At 55.5% G+C, this 18,241-nt stretch overlaps 1 protein-coding gene across 1 annotated transcript in view; it reads left to right on the top strand.

Moving 5' to 3' along the window:
- CACNA1E (calcium channel, voltage-dependent, R type, alpha 1E subunit) overlaps window positions 1-18,241 on the top strand; it is a 157,842-nt gene that overhangs the window by 119,834 nt on the left and 19,767 nt on the right. The window contains exons 37-49 of the mRNA XM_009994666.1: window positions 1,240-1,331; window positions 1,675-1,840; window positions 1,965-2,092; window positions 8,608-8,704; window positions 10,496-10,601; window positions 11,714-11,821; window positions 12,345-12,445; window positions 12,738-12,844; window positions 13,585-13,693; window positions 15,053-15,181; window positions 16,633-16,813; window positions 17,402-17,595; window positions 18,125-18,224. Of these exons, the coding sequence (XP_009992968.1) occupies window positions 1,240-1,331; window positions 1,675-1,840; window positions 1,965-2,092; window positions 8,608-8,704; window positions 10,496-10,601; window positions 11,714-11,821; window positions 12,345-12,445; window positions 12,738-12,844; window positions 13,585-13,693; window positions 15,053-15,181; window positions 16,633-16,813; window positions 17,402-17,595; window positions 18,125-18,224 (1,618 nt within the window). The remainder of the gene's footprint in view (window positions 1-1,239; window positions 1,332-1,674; window positions 1,841-1,964; window positions 2,093-8,607; window positions 8,705-10,495; window positions 10,602-11,713; window positions 11,822-12,344; window positions 12,446-12,737; window positions 12,845-13,584; window positions 13,694-15,052; window positions 15,182-16,632; window positions 16,814-17,401; window positions 17,596-18,124; window positions 18,225-18,241) is intronic.

Genomic DNA, 18,241 nt, shown 5'->3' with positions numbered 1-18,241 from the left:
TCTCCTCCCCAAGAGTCATGTGGCTGCTTTTGGCTGCTCTGTCCTACACATCCAGGTGTTCTCCACACTGAACAGCCACCATCTGACTCAGCCCCCTCCCCCCCCCCTCTCTCTCCCTGCTGTGTGGTAGTATTTGATTTATTTTTTAATGTATTTCTTTTTTTTAACACCGTTGTGAACAAATCCCTGAGCAGTAAAGTCTGTGGGCGTTATTTGAACAAAATAGCTGGAGGCAGAAAATATTCTACAATTACACACTCCAAAAAACCTGTACAGGGGGAAGTGTGGTAGTATTTGATTTATTTTTTAATGTATTTCTTTTTTTTAACACCGTTGTGAACAAATCCCTGAGCAGTAAAGTCTGTGGGCGTTATTTGAACAAAATAGCTGGAGGCAGAAAATATTCTACAATTACACACTCCAAAAAACCTGTACAGGGGGAAAAAAAAATAATACTCTGTGGTATTTTTAGGTTCATGGAAAGCAGAATAAATATTGAACAGTAATAACAGCACATTTTTTTTCCTATTTGAGGCACTTTCCAAACATTCGTTACGTCCTACCACAGCCTGGGCTGTGGGTCATTATTAGGATTATTGTCCATGTCTGGGGCTTTGTTGCTTCTTTTGCCCCTGGGGACAGTGGTCCCAGGTGTCTCAGTGTCAGTGGTGGGTCAGCAGTTGGTCTGCCCCTCCTTCCCTGAGCCTTTCTCCATCCTCCTTGCTGTGCCCAACCCTGGCATCACAGACCATTTCCTCACCAAGGGAAGAGCTCCCAGGGTTTTCCAGGAATAGGACCCAGCACCCAGGGTACTGGGTGACCCCTCTTTGTCCCCACCCAGAGTGCTCAGGACCCTGTGGTGCTCAGATGCTGCAGCAGAGGGCTGGACATGGAGCAATCAGACGCGGTTGATCCCAGCTCTTCCATGCTTCTGTTTCCATGGCAGCTTGGCCTCTCTCAGCCTTTGCCACCCACCTCAGATCCCTGCTGAGGAGAGGACAGTCTCCTCTCCCCATGGCTGCTCAGCACAGCTCCTTGGTGTGCTGGCTTGGGATGCTTTTCCACGGGGGATCAATCGCACAGAGAGGGTGGATGTCGACAGCTTTGGGGGCTGGTTGGGCTGAGGGAGCTGGACCTGGGGCAGGGCCAGTCCCTGCAGCAAAGACGAACGTGCAGCTGCTTCCCTGGCTGCTAAACTCTCTTACCTGAACAACTGAACCCTTCTTTTCCCTCCCGCAGGTTTTTGGCAACATCAAACTCGATGAGGAAAGCCACATCAACCGGCACAACAACTTCCGCAGCTTCCTGGGCTCCCTCATGCTCCTCTTCAGGTGAACAACCACCCCAGGCAGCACTTCGGGCTGTAGGTGTTGCCAGGAGCTGGGTTGGGCAGGTTCTTTCGTCTCACCTTTTGGTCCTATGGACCAGCTGGGTAATACATGGCCACAGGAGCTCTTTTTCTTTCTCCCCATCCTGCCCCCCCCCAAAAAGATATCTGTCTCCCAGCTTTTTTTGGACCATCTGGCTCCCTGTGCCAGGAGCTGCACCCTGGCACGGCCGCACTGGTGTGGGCTTCATGCAGGTGGGAGGTGGGTTGCACAGCATCTCAGGAGGCTTCTCCTGAGGGCATCCTGTGCCGCCACGAGCCGCTGAGCACAGGTGTGTTGGGTGCAGGAGTGCCACGGGAGAGGCGTGGCAGGAGATCATGCTGTCCTGCCTGGAGGGCAAAGGCTGCGAGCCCGACACGACTGCCACGTCCGGGCAGAACGAGAACGAGCGCTGCGGCACCGACCTGGCCTATGTTTACTTCGTCTCCTTCATTTTCTTCTGCTCTTTCCTGGTGAGTTCCTCCTCCTCGAGACCCCTCTTATCAGCCCCTCCCCCAGCCCGCGTCCCCACCATCATCTCTGCTCCATCTCCCCCTACTTCCCTTTCTCTTGGTCTTTTTTTCCCCTCGCACTCAGATGCTCAACCTGTTTGTGGCAGTCATCATGGACAATTTTGAGTACCTGACTCGGGATTCCTCCATCCTGGGACCTCACCATCTAGATGAGTTTGTCCGGATCTGGGCAGAGTATGACAGAGCAGCGTGGTATGTAGCCAGCTCCTTCTCTCCTGAGCAACACTCTCAGAGCTGGTTTTTAAACAGGCGTCTCTGAATCCTGCTGTTGGGAAGCGGCTGTGGTGCCTGCAAGGTTCTTACAGCTGGTTCCTACAGCACCTGGTGGCACAGGCCTCTGAGGGAATGCTCACAGTTTGCCATGGTGTTTTCTCTGAATGCTGGAGGTTCCTGCTCTTTCTCTCCTCCCTGGCCAGCAGGCAGGTCCCTCTGAGCCTCCTTGTCTGTCCCCATGCACCAGCTGGGTGCCTCAGCCCTGGGACCACCTCCATTGCCTGGTCCCCAGCACCCGCTGCTCCCCATCAGAGCAGGGCTGAGCAATGGGGAGATGCTGGGGGTCTGTGGGCTTCTGCCAAGTCACCTATGGAGGATTTTGTTTGGAGTGTGTTTGATAGGTAACCCTCTTTAGAGCCATGACCCACCACCACTGTGCCGAGGAGCATGGGCTCCAGAGCCCTTGGCAGCCACACATGCTCCTTTTGGAGACCCTTCACCCAAGATATTTTTTATGCCCAATATCATCAGCTCCTGGCTTAGTTTTCTCCACCATTTCTGTCCAACCCTGTCCCAGCTCAGAGCTGGCCAGGTTCTTCCCCATGTGGCCTCCTCCAGCTCACTTGCTGCTGTGCATGGACAGATGGGTTTGCTTGTTAGTGATGAAAGAGGTCAGTAAAGGTGAGTAGACGTCCTGATAGACAACTAGAGAAGGGAGAGGAGATGAGGGCAGTGAAACATCCAGCTGGTTGGTGTGGGGTTTCTCACCCATGGCTTTTGGGAAGGATGTCTTCACACTGGGCACTTCATTCACTCTCACCCCCCACGTTGGTGGCCTGGGTCTCCAGGACACTGTAAAAGCATTCCTGACCTGTCCTGCTGAGGCCATGTATCCCAGTGACTTCTGAGCAGGCTGTGCTCTGTCATAATGACACGTAGCCAGCGGGTAGGGGACGTACACAGGAGCTGGTGCTGCTGGGCCCAGGCCTGGCCCCAGTTGCTGGGTGAGGAATGAGTGAGTACCTCCCAACGGGTGCCACCACCTGAGTGGGGCAGCAGTTCTGCATCCTGACACCGGGACTGTCACGTGAAGGTCTCACAAGAGAGACCTCCCAATGCCAGGTGGGCTTAGGGATGGGTTTTGCCCAGATGGTTGGGCCAGCTCTGGCTAGCGATGGTGAATGGATGGGAGAAGAGCAAAGAGAAACCAGAGGCAAAGGTGCTGGGTGGGATGGTAATGCTGTTCTTTGCCTCCTCGCATGGTTTCCCTCCAAGCTTGTCTAAGGATGCCCAGGAGGCTGCAGCACGCTGCACCTCAGCACTTCCACCCCACGTGGTCCTGCTTCCCAAAGGGCTCTGGTCTGGAGTGGAGTGGGGGGCTCAGCACTGGACACCCCCTGCACCCTCTCCTGCCAGTTCTCCGCCTCCAGCGCTTCATGGTTTCAGAGGTGCAGGAGGGATACGGGCTGTATCCTGCGGTGGCTGCACCCGGGGCTGGGGACATGTGCTGCTGTGGGCAAGAAGGGGTGTGTGTTTGGGAGGGCTTGCTTCTAATAATGTGTACCCTTGGCAGAGCGTTGCCTGGTGGTCGGAGCACAGGGCTGGACTGCAGGAGACCTAGGTGCCAGTGCCACAGCCACCGGGCACCAGCTGGTCACATTATTGTTCCCCAGATACTGGAGATACAAGTGGCTCAGCTGCCAACCTCCTTGGGAGCTTGTGAGGACCAGAGGGTTGGCCAAGAGAGGGCAGGCTGTCAGGTAGTGTGATGATGGGACACGACTCCATCAGAAGGGCTCGTGGTGGCTAGAACCCAGCCAAGCTGTAGGCTCGCCCTGTCTGAAATCCCAGTCCTCTCCCACCAGGTGTAGGTGGCCAGGGGCACGGTGAGGAAGGCTGATGGAGTGGTGCTCCCCACCAAACCCATCCTTCTCCAGGGCCAAGATGGGTCACTTGTGAGAAGGGATGGGCTGACTGATGGTGGAAAAGGCAGCTGATACTCAGATCTTTCCCTTCTCTGGGTCTGACAGAGCCAGAAGGAGAAGAGCCATGCACCCCGGGGGTCCTGCCCCACGGATCAACCCAGCACCCCCCGGTTAAGCTCTCCATCCTCCCCCCCTCCACCCCTCCTCAGTGTCCTATTAACCCACCTGTGCTTCCTTTGCAGCGGCAGGATCTCGTATAAGGATATGTACAAATTAGTACGGGTGATCTCGCCTCCTCTGGGCCTAGGAGAGAACTGCCCCTACAGGGTGGCGTGCAAGGTTTGCCTCCCAGTCCTCCGCCACCACCTGGGACACACCATCCACCTTCTCCTTCCCCCTGCTCCTCCACTGCCACCGCGCCTCCCCAGGGAAACCCCCCCTGACGTTGCTTTCCTTCGAGTTTAAAGAGGTCCACGGCCTCCCAGAGCCAGCAGCTGTGCCCCTGGAGAGGGGAGGCACGAGTGGGGCCAAAAGGGGGGTCGGGGGGAAGCCCTCAGAGCCTCCCAGGATGGGGTTTTGACAAATTGCATCCCCCAAAGAGCCCTTGAAGGTTGCTGGCCCGGATGCCACCATCCCTGCTTGGCTCCTCAAAGCAAGAGGAGGAGTTATTTTGGGGGGTTAGATGTGGTTTGCTCCTGAAGGGGGGGAAGGGAGAGGGAGCAAAGGCAGGAGGATGTTGGGGACTTTGCTGTGGTTTTGGAGAGTGAGGACTGGGGGGACAGCAGGGTGACCCCTCTCCCTGGGGGATGTTGTGCTGTAACCAACAGTCTCTTCCTCAAGTGTGGCACTTGAAGGGCACACAACCGTGTCTCTGGGGAGCAGGACTCTTTGCTAGTCTTGCCCATGGCTTGCCAGACCTACTTGGGCAGTGGTGGCACCTGAGCACGTCTCTGGAAATCAGCAGCTCCTCTTTTGCTTGAGCCAGGCTTCTGGCTGTGAGTCCACGGCAGTGATTTGGCTTCCTCATGTCTCTATGACTTGCACCCTTTTTGCAAATTTTATTTTTGGGGGGTGACAGTTGAGCAAAGTTCTTCACCCATGTCTGTGTCATGAACTGCAGAGGTTGCTCTTTCCTCTGCATCCCTCACAGCATTTGAGGAGATGTAGAGGGGAAGCTCAGGCACCCTCTGCCCTTGGCTGTGGCTCTGCAGAGGAAGAGGGTTCCTTGGTGCAGCCACCACATCCTTCTCTCCAGATGCTTCTTCCAGCCAGCATCCCTGGAATGGGTCTGTCACCCTTCACAGCTGGTCTTGGGGATGATGCACACATTGGAAATCTTGAAATAGACCACCAGAAGTAAAGCAGAACGAGCAAGGCAAGGCCCAGATGGTTGGTCATCTCATTTATGAAGAGGTAGTTAGAGCTAGGAGGTTTCTTGGAAGGATCTCAGATGGCTCATCTGTTCAAGGAGGGACTACTTGCAGTCTTTCCACTCTTCTCTGTTGCATCCCTGGCAAAGGATGGTGGCTGTGCTGAGGATACTTGCTCAGGTCCCTGCTGACAGAAGACACCTTTGGGAGGAATTTCTAGTCGTCCTCAGTTGACATCAGGGCTTCACTGACAAGGGCTTAATCTCCTAGGCTGGATCACCTGGTGCTCAGAAGGTTATCTGTAATGCTCTGCAGCAGTCTGGGCTTTCTCCAGTGGGATGGACAGGGTAGTGAAGGTGGATAAACTTAAGGAGGTGGAGGCAGAGAGAGACCAGCTTCTGCTGTCATGTGAGAGAGACCATGCCCATCTCTTCCTGGTGTTACCTTGTTCTGCTCCTCCCTGTGCATGGGACATTTCAAGGACACGAGACATTTTCAGGGATTCCTACTGCTCTGAAACTGTTCCCAAAAGACATCTGAAGAAGAAAGAAAAACCATGTGGTCTTGCCACCATGGTCCAGATCCCAAAATGCCAACCCAGATTGCTCACCTTTCAGTTTGGTGAGCTTGTCCTACACATCCACAGTGCAAAGCTTCACCTTCCTGGAGCCCACATCCCTCTCGTAGCAGGCAACGAGACCATGGTGACTTGCAGAAACAACCACCAATGTGTTTGTGGAGTGGTGGACAGGCTGCTCTGGACAAGATGATGCTTGGGCAAGTTCAGGATGCTGCACAGGGGTGCAGCACGGTGTGGAAGCAGTCCCTGTGGGCATCTGTTCCTGAATCTACTCTCACATCACTTGGTACCCTGGTGCTCTGTTCCTAACAGCCTGGTATGGCACAGCACTTGTTTCCTAACCTCAGGAGGACAGATGTCCCCAAGATTTCTTCCTCTGTCACTCACAGGGTTCTCTCAGAGCAGCAGGGCTGAGCCATTGCTGCCCAGTGGTTTTACAGGTCACCCTGTGCCATAGCCACAGGGCACATCCCCATCCAGATACAGAACAGATGGCCAGCTCTCCCATCAAGGATGTGCTTGTGCTGGGAACAGCTCTTGGGAGCCATCCTGTTCAGATAGATGTCATCCCATGTGCTTTCCTGTGCTTCACTCCGTGAGGATCTGGCTTCTGGGCACTGCTGTGCTGCTCAAAACACATTCAGATCTCTGCTCTGAGAAGCAGCAAAGTGTGGTCCCTCTTAGTTACTGATGCAACCTCTTCCTTTCACAGGTATCCATTCCTCCTTTGGTGTGCAGAGAATCTCAGGAGAAAGACAGTGTCTGATGTGTGCTGAGCACACTGAGATCCCCCTGCCAGGAGGGGTGGGTGGGAGATCATGGTCTTTCTTCTTTTTTTTTGCACAGAGTTCTCAAGTGTGAAAATTTTGAAGTCATCTTCTCCCTTTCAAACACCTTGAGTCAGTGCATATACAGTGCACATCTTGGCATCTGCCAAGACTTACAGACCCCTGGGCCTGGATATTCCCTCTTGGTCCTCCTGTTTAACAGTCTCCAGTGTTATCAGTCTCCTCTTTCCAACCAGTTCAGGTGTGTCAGGTCTCAGGGGGAATGGTTTGCCAAGCCTGTCTGTGCCTGCACACCAAACAGTTGCAGGTCATCCCCATCTCTAGTCCACATCTAAAATGTCATGACTCATCTTGGTTGGGGCCCTCTATGGCCAGGAGTCTGCTTCCAAACCTGTGGTACCCCTTAAAAAGAAGAGGTGCCTTCTTCTCCCCTTTCCCCACTGCTCTGAGCAGTGGAAAGGTAGGGAAGAGGCCAAGATCCCTTGGGAAGTGCTTCAATTCTCACTAGTGTGTGCTCTCCCAGGCCACCCGGCTGAGAAGGGCTCCTCTGCAGCATCACCCTCCTAGGTTGGTGCCTTCACTGTTGTGAGGTGACCCCTGCCCATTCAACATCCCAAACAGTGCAGGGCAGGATGGAGGCCTGGCACAGTGGGAAGAAGAGGTGGCTGAGCCTCTTCTGAGGCTGAAATCTCCCAGGCTGATCCCTGGGAGATTTACTCAAAAGGCCACCCGGAAGGGCAGAAAGAGGGAGAAGCAGCCCAGGTATCCCAGCCTGGCTGAGGGCTTGAGGTGCCACTGGTTGGCCTGTGCTTGGTGGCTGCAGCAACCCTGGGCAGGTCCTGACGGAGCGGAGGAGGATGAGGTGGGGGGTCAGTCCGAGCTGCCTCCCTTGGGAAACCCAAACAAACCCCAATGTTGGAAGGCCCAAACAGCTGCCTCTGCTGAGACTCTTTAAACTCCAACCTGGTGGAACTTGCAGCCGCATGTGGGAGAGAGCCAGGGCGGCGGGGAGCATGGCATGTACGACTTTTCCCTCCCAGTTTTGTTTTGTTTTCTTTTTCCAGCCAGTTCAGCATGCCTTTTGCACTGGTGCATGGTGGGGGAAGCGGTCCATCCGCCGAGCCAGACGGAAGCAACTGGGCATCTTCCTTTGACAAGTGACCCTGGCCCACTGCCTTCTATGCAAGATGCTGCCTCCCAATTGCATAGACCTTACGAGCTGGGGATACACAGCCTTCTGGCTATGGGTTAGGTGGCCACACCAAGCAACCCCCAGGCCCCAAACCCGGGAGGGAAGCCGCTCCTCCGGAGGCCACAGAGCCCTGTGGTGCAAACCACCCTTCTCTCCAAAATTAACCCATGGCTTGAGTGCCGTGTATCTGATTTATACCACTCGCACACAGCCCTGGAACCTGTGGGAGAAGTTGGGGGCTGCTGGAGGGCTTTAGGAAAGAGGTTGAGGCCAGGGAAAGGCTCCCAGGCTGCTAGCGAGGCAGGCACGAGGCCAGCAGCAGAGAGGGGTGAGTTGCTTTCCGCCAGCATTCCTGGGTCTGTGTGAGCAGTGCTATAAATCCACATCAGGACAGTCTCACGTATGATTTGCCTTGATTAACGGGTTTCCTGTTCTTTTCCTGTTTGTCCGTTTGTTTTTTTTGGGTTTGTTCTTTTTTTCTGTTGTTCGTTTGTTGTTTTTTTTTCTCTTTTTCTTTTTTCCCCCCCTTCTCTCTCCTGTTTCCCTGTGCTCCTTCGGTTCGTACGTTTTTCCGCTCCCTGGGAATGCCGCCTCTCTCTCTCTGCACCTCCCTCCCTCCCCTTCCCCCTTCATGAGCAGTGGCCGAATCCATTACACTGAGATGTATGAAATGCTGACTCTTATGTCACCACCGCTAGGCCTCGGCAAGAGATGTCCTTCCAAAGTGGCCTATAAGGTAGATCAACCCTTCCTTCTACGGGGGCTAGAGCTGAGCAGGAGCTGGGGCTTGAGGGAACCATGGGAGGAGGGGCTGGGGAGAGCTGGGGAGGTGTTGGGGTTCTCCAGCACGTGTTGAGCTCGCTCCTGGTGAGCCCTGTGTGCTCTGCAGAGCCCTGGCCACGCTGGTTGGTCTCCACTGCCCACGCACGTGATGCTGTCGTGGTCACTTGCAAGCCTGGGGAGCTCTGGGGGGGAAGAACCCCAGTGGAAGAGGAAGGGCAAGATAAGCTGTAGTGTGGAAGTGGGAGGGTTGGAGAAGATGAGGTGAAGAGCAGCCCTGTAGCAGAGTCAGGCAGGTGAGGTGTCCTTAGGAGCTCATTGACCCAAGCTCATCTGCTGGGCTTGGCACTGTCTTTGTCCCAGCCAGTGCAGATAACAGGACTAAGGCCCACGGAGATGAGAAATAGGTGAGCAGCAAGGACATACCCCAAAGGACCAGCTTTGCAGTGCACGAGGAGCCAGGCACATTGGCATGAGCTATCCCAAGGATGGCTTGGGCAAGGCAAAGCCAGGTGCCTTCAAAAGGTGTCTCTGAGTTTTACCCCCTGGTTCCTCCCGGGCTGGTGGCCCAGCAGTTGGCTCAGCACAGGCACAATGTAGGCATGGAGCAGGAGCACAGTGAGCCCTGCAGGTGGGAACTGTGTGGCATTGCTGAGGGCAGCAGCTGCTAGGGCAAGACCCAGAGCTACAGAGTGATGTGGTGCCCAAGTCTGGAGTGAACTGAAGCTTCTCCTGGCCATGGGCTGCTGCCCACAGCCCTTTCAGCAGCAGGCAGGGCTGGCGAGGAGGGGATGTCTGCACACTTGCCAATGCCCTGCCACCCTCTCCAGCTCTCAAAGGGTTTTTCACACATCCATACATCCAACATCCTACTCTTCCAGGAGAAAAAAGGGAGGCTCAGAGACAGGGAAAGGAAGTGAGAAGCCAGGTGAAAAGGAATGGGCAGGGAAGGGATGACCCGAGGTATTCACAAAGCAAAATATACTCTCTGGAAAGTGGATCTGGTCACTTTGGTTTGCACCCTGCCTGCCCAGGGTGGGGAAGGAGCATGGCGTGTCTGACCTGCCTTGGTTGCCCTTCTCTCTTTCCTTCTGCACTTTTTTTCTACCCCTCCTTCCCTTCCCCACCCTTGGATAATTTGGACCCTGTGCATGTGCTGGCAAACTCCATCTCTGAAAGACGCCAAAAGGGAGCGCCAGGATGTAGCATGCTAGAGGAATCCAGCCCACCTGAAGCCCCTGGAGGTTAGGGATCCTCCTCTCTTCCCCTGCCCCAGGTGGGAAGGGTTGAGAGCTGGAAAGCCAAACCCCCTGGGAACAGAAACCTGAGCCTCCCTCTCCCCCTCCCGAGCATTCCCGGCCAGGTGTGTCTTCCCCAAAGCACCAGGAGGTGCCATGGCAGCCCTGATGCCACGGAGAGGGGGGCTCAGGGGCTGTTCCTGGGGTGCAGGAGGAGCCCTGGAAGGCAGTGAGCCGGTGTCCTGGGGTGGAAGGAGCCGGGTTGGGGTGGGTGGGGGCGGTGGGGTTGGCAGGGTGATCCTTGCCCTTCTTTTTTGGCTGTGCTGTTTTGACACTCTTTGTTGCTTTTTATTTTTATTTATTATTTTTTTATTATTTTGAATTTTGATTTTGATTTATTTTTTTTTCCCCCCTTTTTCTTTAGTGTATTAATTTCTTTTCCTCCAGCCTGGTCGATGTGTTTTTCGATATTGTTTTCCGTCCGCTGTTTTCTTCTCTCTCTTGCGCAGAGACTGGTCCTGATGAACATGCCCGTGGCTGAGGACATGACAGTCCATTTTACCTCCACCTTGATGGCACTGATACGCACGGCCTTGGACATAAAAATTGCCAAAGGTGAGGTCGGTGGGGTAAGAGAAGAAGACAGAACCAGGAGGGTTTGGGAGCGTCCGGCCCTTTCATCCTTTTGGGCAGGATGAGGACATCACATGTGACCCTGCATGGGGGTGGAAGGGATTACCTTGAACTGGCAGATTTCTGCTGCTTTCTGAAGAAGAATTACAAAATCAGTTTCTTTAGGGAAGAGGTGGACAGTTTTCCACCAGAAGCTGCTTGATGTCCACTGTGTAAAGGAGAAAGAGAGAGAAATCCCCTTCTTCCCCACGTACGAAATCAAACCGAGGAGGGAAGAGATCACATGTGCTTGTCTTCTTAAGGCTGGGGAACAGAAATGTCTCTCAGGGAAGAGAAAATATTCAGAGCAGGAAAACCTGCTTGTTGTTGTTACTGGAAATAGCCTGATTCATCCGATCAAAAGCTTTCAGCAGAAACATGCCATTTTCAGTAAAAGGTCCCCTGAGAAGAGGTCAGGAAAACAACGCAGCCCAGGGCAAGGTATGTGAGGAGCAAGGAGCTCAGTGTTGAGGCAGCTCTTTGGGTTTGAGCCCCTCTAGATAAAGCAGAGAATTGGACTTGGGTCTCCTACAGCTGAGCACTGTTGCCCTGAACTTGGATGTCTCCAAGGAGTTGACAGCAGCTCTCTTTGAGTCTTCCTAAGCTCAGCAATGCTCTTCACTGCAGGCCAGAGAGCTCTGCTCTCCTTGTGCAGCATTGCTGAGTACTTCAGGATTCCAACCAAGCAGAGCTTCTCTTTCACCAGCACATGATCCACTCCCCAGCAAAGAGAAAGTGGGGCAGCAGCAGGTGTGTGTGGGCTGGAGTAGGATTGGAGCAGCAGAGATGGACCCAAGGCGATCTTGGAGATGGTAGCTTTGTGTGGGAGGGCAGGGGATGGGGAGATGGAGGCCCATATGGAAGGGATGGTCGTAAAGTTTCCCTGCAAGGGCAGGAGACCAGGATCAATGATGCAAAGTGGCCCTCCCAGCCCAGAGAGAGCTGGTTGCTGCTTGTGGACCTCACTTCAGGATGGGAAAGGGGTGTTTTCTGTTGGATCCTGGTGCCCAGGTCTTGATGTGTGTGGGTTATTTTTTCCTCCTCCTCTGTTGAAGGTGGTGCAGATTGGCAGCAGTTAGACTCCGAGCTTCAAAAGGAGATCCTGACTATTTGGCCTCACCTATCCCAGAAGATGCTTGACCTGTTGGTACCCATGCCAAAAAGTGAGTCTCTGTAAAGGCTATCATTGCTGCCAAGTTTCAATCATACCTGCGATAGCTTCTTCCCAATGGGAGGTGGAGACCAGTCAGACCCATCCCCAGTTGAAGGAGAAGTGGGAGAAGGGTTTGTGTGTCTTCAGGACGGTTTCTGCCTGGCTGCTTGGGAACTTTCTTAAATATTGCTGAGTTTGCAGTGACCACTTGCCAAACCCAGAGAGTGTCCTGTAAATCATCTCTGGAGCACACATGGGCAGGAAGCTGAGCATCACTTGCTCTGTTAGATATGCTGATGTGATGAAGATGTGTTTCTTGGTGGTTTATGATGATGCTTTCAAGGCATCTCCACCCATTTTATCTCCACCTGGAGAATCTGGATGTTCATCTCTCTTCCGGAGCGGTGAGCAGGCTCTGGGGGTCACCAAGGTCTCCCACAGCAGGGTTCTTCCTGAGATCCATGCCTTCAGACCTGCTCCTTCTGGTAAAGACAAAAGTGTCCCCCACTTTCCTTCCCTTCTTATGCTCTCAGCCTCTGACCTGACTGTTGGCAAAATATATGCAGCCATGATGATCATGGATTACTACAAGCAGAGCAAAGCCAAGAAGCAACGGCAGCAGCTGGAGGAGCAGGTGAGGCTCAGTGAGGGCACCTGGGTGGGCAGGAGGGGGATGCTCAGAGCACCCTTGCTGCTTCCTACCATGTCCTGACCGAATGTGGGATGCAGCTGAGGGATGAGGATGGTGGTACAGGGTGGGCTTTGGTGACTACAAGGCGTGGTGTATGTGCATCCTTGGTCCCTGACAGGGAACACCAGCATGGTGTTCCCATCAGCCTCCCTACGTGGCAGGGACTTGGGTGGTGAAGCACTGGGTGTTCACCTGCATTTCCTACAAGCTCAGCTTCTTCCTTTCCTCAATACAGAAAAATGCCCCCATGTTCCAGCGCATGGAGCCCTCCTCCTTGCCACAGGAAATCATCTCGAATGCCAAAGCTCTGCCTTACCTCCAGCAAGACACGCTCTCAGGCCTGTGAGTAGTGCCCTGAGTAGAAGGGAGCTAGTCCTGTTGGTTTTCTATTCCTGCAGCCCTCTTTTTGTTCTCTGGAGCTGATACTGGGATGTACAGAGGTTTAAAGAGCTGCCAAGAGAAAGGAAACTCTGTCCAGGGCACAAAGCTCCTGGCACAAAGCTTTTGCAGGGTTCTAGGTAGCTGGTGTGTGTCAGCACCAGCAACAGCAGTGGGGGTGGCCAAGTGTCTGCATGGACTCTCCCAATCTCTCTTACCTGGCAGGGTCCAGGATGGACCTGAACTTTGAGAGCAGTGGAGCAGCAGTGGTGGTGCAGGGTCAGTGGGGGGGTCTTAGCACTGTGGTTGATGGGAATGGGATGATGGGAGTTGCTGGCACTGGGATGTCCCCAGTTAGTCCTCAGCTGGGATGTCTTCATCCCTGGAAGTGTTGAAGGGCAGGTTGGATGGGGGTTGGAGCAACCTGGTCTAGTGGGAGGTGTCCCTGCCCATGCAGGGGGGTTGGAGCTGGATGATCTTTAAGGTCCCTTCCAAGCCAAACCATTCTGTCGTTCTGATATGTCCCCACTGCTCACTTGGGACCTGTCCTCTCCTGCCTGGGCACCACTTCAGCTCTCCAAGGAACATGATGTTTGTCTTGGAGGTCTCAGCAGCCTGGGGGCAAACGTGGGGGCCTTGCACTGCTGGAGAGGTGCTGGCAGCACCTGGCTTGTGGCCTCCCTCAAGCTGGACTGTCTTTGCAGGAGCAGCCGGAGCGGGTTCCCCTCGCTGAGCCCGCTCTCACCACAGGAGATCTTCCAGCTGGCGTGCATGGATCCCACCCATGGGCAGTACCAGGAGCACCAGTCTCTGGTAAAGTCCTACACTGCCTGGTGGGGGCTCACCTGCAGTCCTGGCGAGGATGCTTGTGGGCACAGGGAGGTGTGGGGCTGTGGGCACAGGGAGGTGCAGGACTGTGGGCACAGGGAGGTGTGGGGCTGCTGGCACGGTGCTGAGATGCTGCTGCCTGCCCCTCTGGGGAGGGATGGCAGCTGTTGGATCACACAGAGATCCAAAGCAGGGGACAAACATCCCCGGGGGTCCCCCAGCTGGGGCTCTGGCCCCTCGCCTCTACCCAGGCACTGGGGATGAAGCCATCCCTGGACTAGCCCTGGCTGATGGAGCCAGGCAAGTGCTTCTGGGGCAAGAGCCATGACCAGGGACCAATGTTGGCCCAATGTTGGTCCAACCTCCTGCAGTAAGACATCCTTCTCTTCACAGGCCTCTCTTTTTTTTTCCACTGAGCGCTGGTTTCAGTGGGTTACCCTGTGCTGAGTGATGGTACCTGATGTTTTTTGGATTCGTGTTCATGTTGTTGTCAGTGCTGGTGTCCCCGCTCCCAAACGGAGCTGTCAAAGTGTCTCCAGTGGGAGCACACACCTCGGGCCTCACACAGCTGTGGGCCAGCAGCAGCAGTGTCTGTCTGTCTGTGCATATATCTATCTATACATATGTACATATATACATCTCTATAGACCTGTGTCTGTGCATGTGCGTTCGTGCACCACCTGATGCCCGTCAGGTGCACCTGTTGTGCCACTGTGCATCTCCAGCCCAGTCCGTGTCCCCGGGGGTCTGTAGCACTCTGTGTCACCTGTGTACCATCCCCTGCCCCCACCACCCCACCGTCCTGCTGGTGGGGAGAGCGGAGATGAGACTCCCCCCAACAACCCCCAGAAAGTCACCTCCTAGCAGATCTGCAGGGTCACTCCCTGCCCATCTCCTTGACACTATGTCCTGGCACAGGGGAGTCCCCTAAATTGGGAATTAACCAGAGTGGTGTGATTTCTGTTGTTCATCCAGAAAGCCTTTAAAGCAGGGTCAGAAGGGAAATCCCTTACTTTTATCCTCTCTGGCAAAAGGAGGAGGTGAAGCCCCAGGCAGTCAGGGCATCCCCAGATCTGGGCAGGGTTTCCACTGTCACGGCAGGGGTGTGAGATGAACTGGCCACCAGGCCAGCCTGAAGCGCCGTGTCTGGGCTCACCAGCAACGGATTGTGGCTGGGAGGTGATTTTTTTTCAGTGGCAGATGAGATGTTTTAGCCTCTCCCTTCTTGGCCCACTTGAAATCTGTCCCCTGTGGGGCGAGCAGGGCTGTCCCCTGCCAACGGGGCAGAAAGCAACGTGCTGCCCCGCTCCAACCCCATCCCAAGAGCTGTGTGTTTGTTTCCAGGAGCCAGAGGTTAGGGAGTTTCAAAGAGTGCAGCCCTCTAACCGTGGCAGCTACCTTCCCATGGACACTCAGGACCACGCTGTCTCTGAGAGGGCCTCCTCCATGCCTCGTCTCACTGTGGATCCCCAGGTAAAACCAAGCAAAGCACCCCCCAGGTGCTGGGTCCAAGCAAAGCCCACCAGGTAATGCTGGGGCTTCTCTCTGCTCTGAGCAAGTCCCCACGGCTTCCCCCAGCATCCTGGTCTCAGAGCAACTCTCCATCTTTTGGGGTGCTGCACAAGCAGGAGAGCTGCTGTTCCCCTACGTGGGGGACACTGGCAACAGAGGGCAGCCAGGGGAATCATCTCCTGGCCCATGTGGGAGGTTCATGGTGGAGCAGGGCCATGCCAGGAGGTTGCAGGGTCCCCCCACAGTGGGGCCACACTCCTTTCCTCCAGCCCCAGGCAGTGGCTGAGGTTCAAGGATTCCCAGCCCACTGTCAGGTATCTCCCACGTCTTTGGATGCCTTTTCCTTCCTTTTCTGTTGTCCCAGTGCACACACTTCTCCATCTGTCCAGGGGAACCCAGGCCACATTTCACCTCCTCGTTTGTCTGCCCAGTTTCTCTGTTGTTCCATCTTGTATTCAGCCTCCACCGAGACAGAGTTTGGTTTTGCTGTGAAGTCTCTGGGTCTGCTTTCTCACAGAGGTCCTGGTGTGTGACATGTTGTGGCACTTTAGGGGTGGGGGGAGAAGGGGAAGGTGTGAAGAGGAAATGAGGCTTTGTCTTGTGGGCTTTACTGACCTTTCAGCAGTGGGGGAGATGATCAGAAGGAGAGGATGGGAGAAGAAAAGGTGTGGGGAGAGGAGACATGAAGAATGGCCTGAGGCTGCAGGTGCAAAAAGCTGCTAGAATCAAGCAAAGGAAAATGTAGGAGGAGGAGATGTTTTCCACAAAACATGTGAGAACATAAGCTAGAAGGAGGGGAGAAGGTAGAAGGGAGAATCACGGAAGGGAGAAAGGAGAGGGATGATGCAGCAACAGCATGGGTGGGGAGAGAGGGAATGAGTGCAAGAAAAGGGGGTGTGTGGGTAAAGGAGGACCAAGGAGGACCAGTGCAGCCAGGAAAATCACCACGGAGAGAGGGGCACTGGAGGATGCCCCCTCTCTCACTGATTTCTTCTTCGATGTCTGTTTGTTCTACCCGCTCCTGTTTTCAAGGCAGGGAGGGATGCTGAGACAGCTTGTGGGACAATGGCCTGGCCCCCCCAATATCCCCACGCCCCCGGGGCTGCTGCTACTACCTCCCTGACACCTGGTGCTTGAATCCCAGCCACTGGCTTTGCTCGTGGAGCACAATTCCCAGCCAGCTGGGGCAGGGCTCACAAAAGCTAAACCCCACTTTCCTCCCCACCAACCTCAGTTTGTGCAGAGATTATCTGCAGGGGCGGGGGGCTGGTCTTTCCCACCCCCCCCCCTCCCCATCCCAGAGGCTGCCATGCCAGTGATGACGAGTGACCTGCTAATTGCTCAACCACCATCCTCCCCTGCCCTGCCTGGCACTCACCCCCTCCCCGGCTGGCCGGGGCTGCTCCTGGCAGGTGGTGACAGACACCAGCTCCATGCGCCGATCGTTTTCCACCATTCGGGACAAGCGGCCCAACAGCTCCTGGCTGGACGAGTTCTCCATGGAGCGCAGCAGCGACAACACCTACAAGTCCCGCCGGCGCAGTTACCACTCCTCGCTCCAGCTCTCTGCCCGGCGCCTCAACGCCGACTCGGGTGAGTCCCACACCAACCCCCAGCCCAGGAGGGACGTGGAGGTGTTGGGGTGAGTCCAGAGGAGGCCACGGAGGTGATGGGAGGTCTGGAGCAGCTCTGCTCTGGGGACAGGCTGGGAGAGTTGGGGTGTTCAGCCTGGAGAAGAGAAGGCTCCAGGGAGACCTTAGAGCAGCTTCCAGTGCCTGAAGGGGCTCCAGGAAAGCTGGGAAGGGGCTTGGGACAAGGGCAGGGAGGGATAGGATAAGGGGTAATGGTTTCAAGCTGAAAAAGGGGAGATTTAGGTGAGATATTAGGAAGAAATTCTTCCCTGTGAGGGTGGTGAGACCCTCAACAGGTTGCCCAGGGAACCTGCGGCTGCCCCATCCCTGGAAGTGTTCAAGGCCACGCTCAGTGGGGTTTGGAGCAACCTGGCCTGGTGGGAGGTGTCCCTGTGCATGCAGGGGGTGGGACTAGACGATCTTCAAGGTCCTTTCCAACCCAAACCAACCTATGATACTATGATAACGCCAAAAAAAACCCAACCCTCACCCCCCAACCAAGCACCCTGGGGAAGGGGGGCCGGTGGTGACTGACGGGGATGTCCTTCAGGCCACCGGTCCGACGGGCATCGCTCGGGCGGCAGGGAGCGGGGCCGCTCCAAGGAGCGCAAGCACTTGCTGTCCCCCGACATCTCCCGCTGCAACTCGGAGGAGAGGAGTCCCCAGGCACAGGAGGAGTCTCCGGAGCGGCGGCGGGGATCCCAGTCACCCAGCGAGGGCAGGTCACAGACGCCCAACAGGCAGGTGGGTGAGGGGAAAAAAACAACCCTTCCTTAAGGCGAAGGGGTCGATAGAAAAAGCTCCTTGCCAAAACCAGGGGGGATGAACCCCCTGCTCTAGGAGCTCGGTGCCATTTTTTTCCTCCTGTTGGTGGCATCTCCGATGCCGAGCAGGTTAGGGCTGCTTGGAAACCCTGCAGAGCATGTGGGAAGAGGGGTGGATCTCCAGACTGGCCCTCTCACCACCGTGGCATCCTCTCCTTGCCAAGGTCGGGGTGTCCCAGCTACACAAGGTGCCAGTGCTCGAGTGTGCTCCAAGCCCATGGAGGTGCTGCCCGTGGAGACCAGAGCAGCTTTTAGCTCTTCCCACAGCAGCCCCGTGGGTGCTGACCACCAAGAGCAGACCCCGAGGCAAGGACAGGCCGGGCGAGGGTGGGACAGGGACTCTGCCCGAGCAGGAGGACGCCATGGGGAGCTCAGGCTCGGGGCAGGGGTGGTGGGTGCAGCGGGGCTTGTCACCCCTGTATTCCCCAGCGCGTCTCGGTGCTTTGCAGGGCATGGGCTCCCTGAGCGAAAGCTCCATCCCCTCCATCTCGGACACCAGCACGCCCCGGCGAGGCCGCCGCCAGCTCCCGCCAGTGCCCCCCAAGCCACGTCCCCTCCTCCCCTCC

Source organism: Chaetura pelagica, unplaced genomic scaffold (assembly GCF_000747805.2).
Source record: "Chaetura pelagica isolate M959 unplaced genomic scaffold, ChaPel_1.0 scaffold363, whole genome shotgun sequence".
NCBI classification, from domain to species: Eukaryota; Metazoa; Chordata; class Aves; order Apodiformes; family Apodidae; genus Chaetura; species Chaetura pelagica.
The sequence above is the reverse complement of the archived record's forward strand: the minus strand, read 5'-3'. Positions and strand labels throughout refer to the sequence as shown.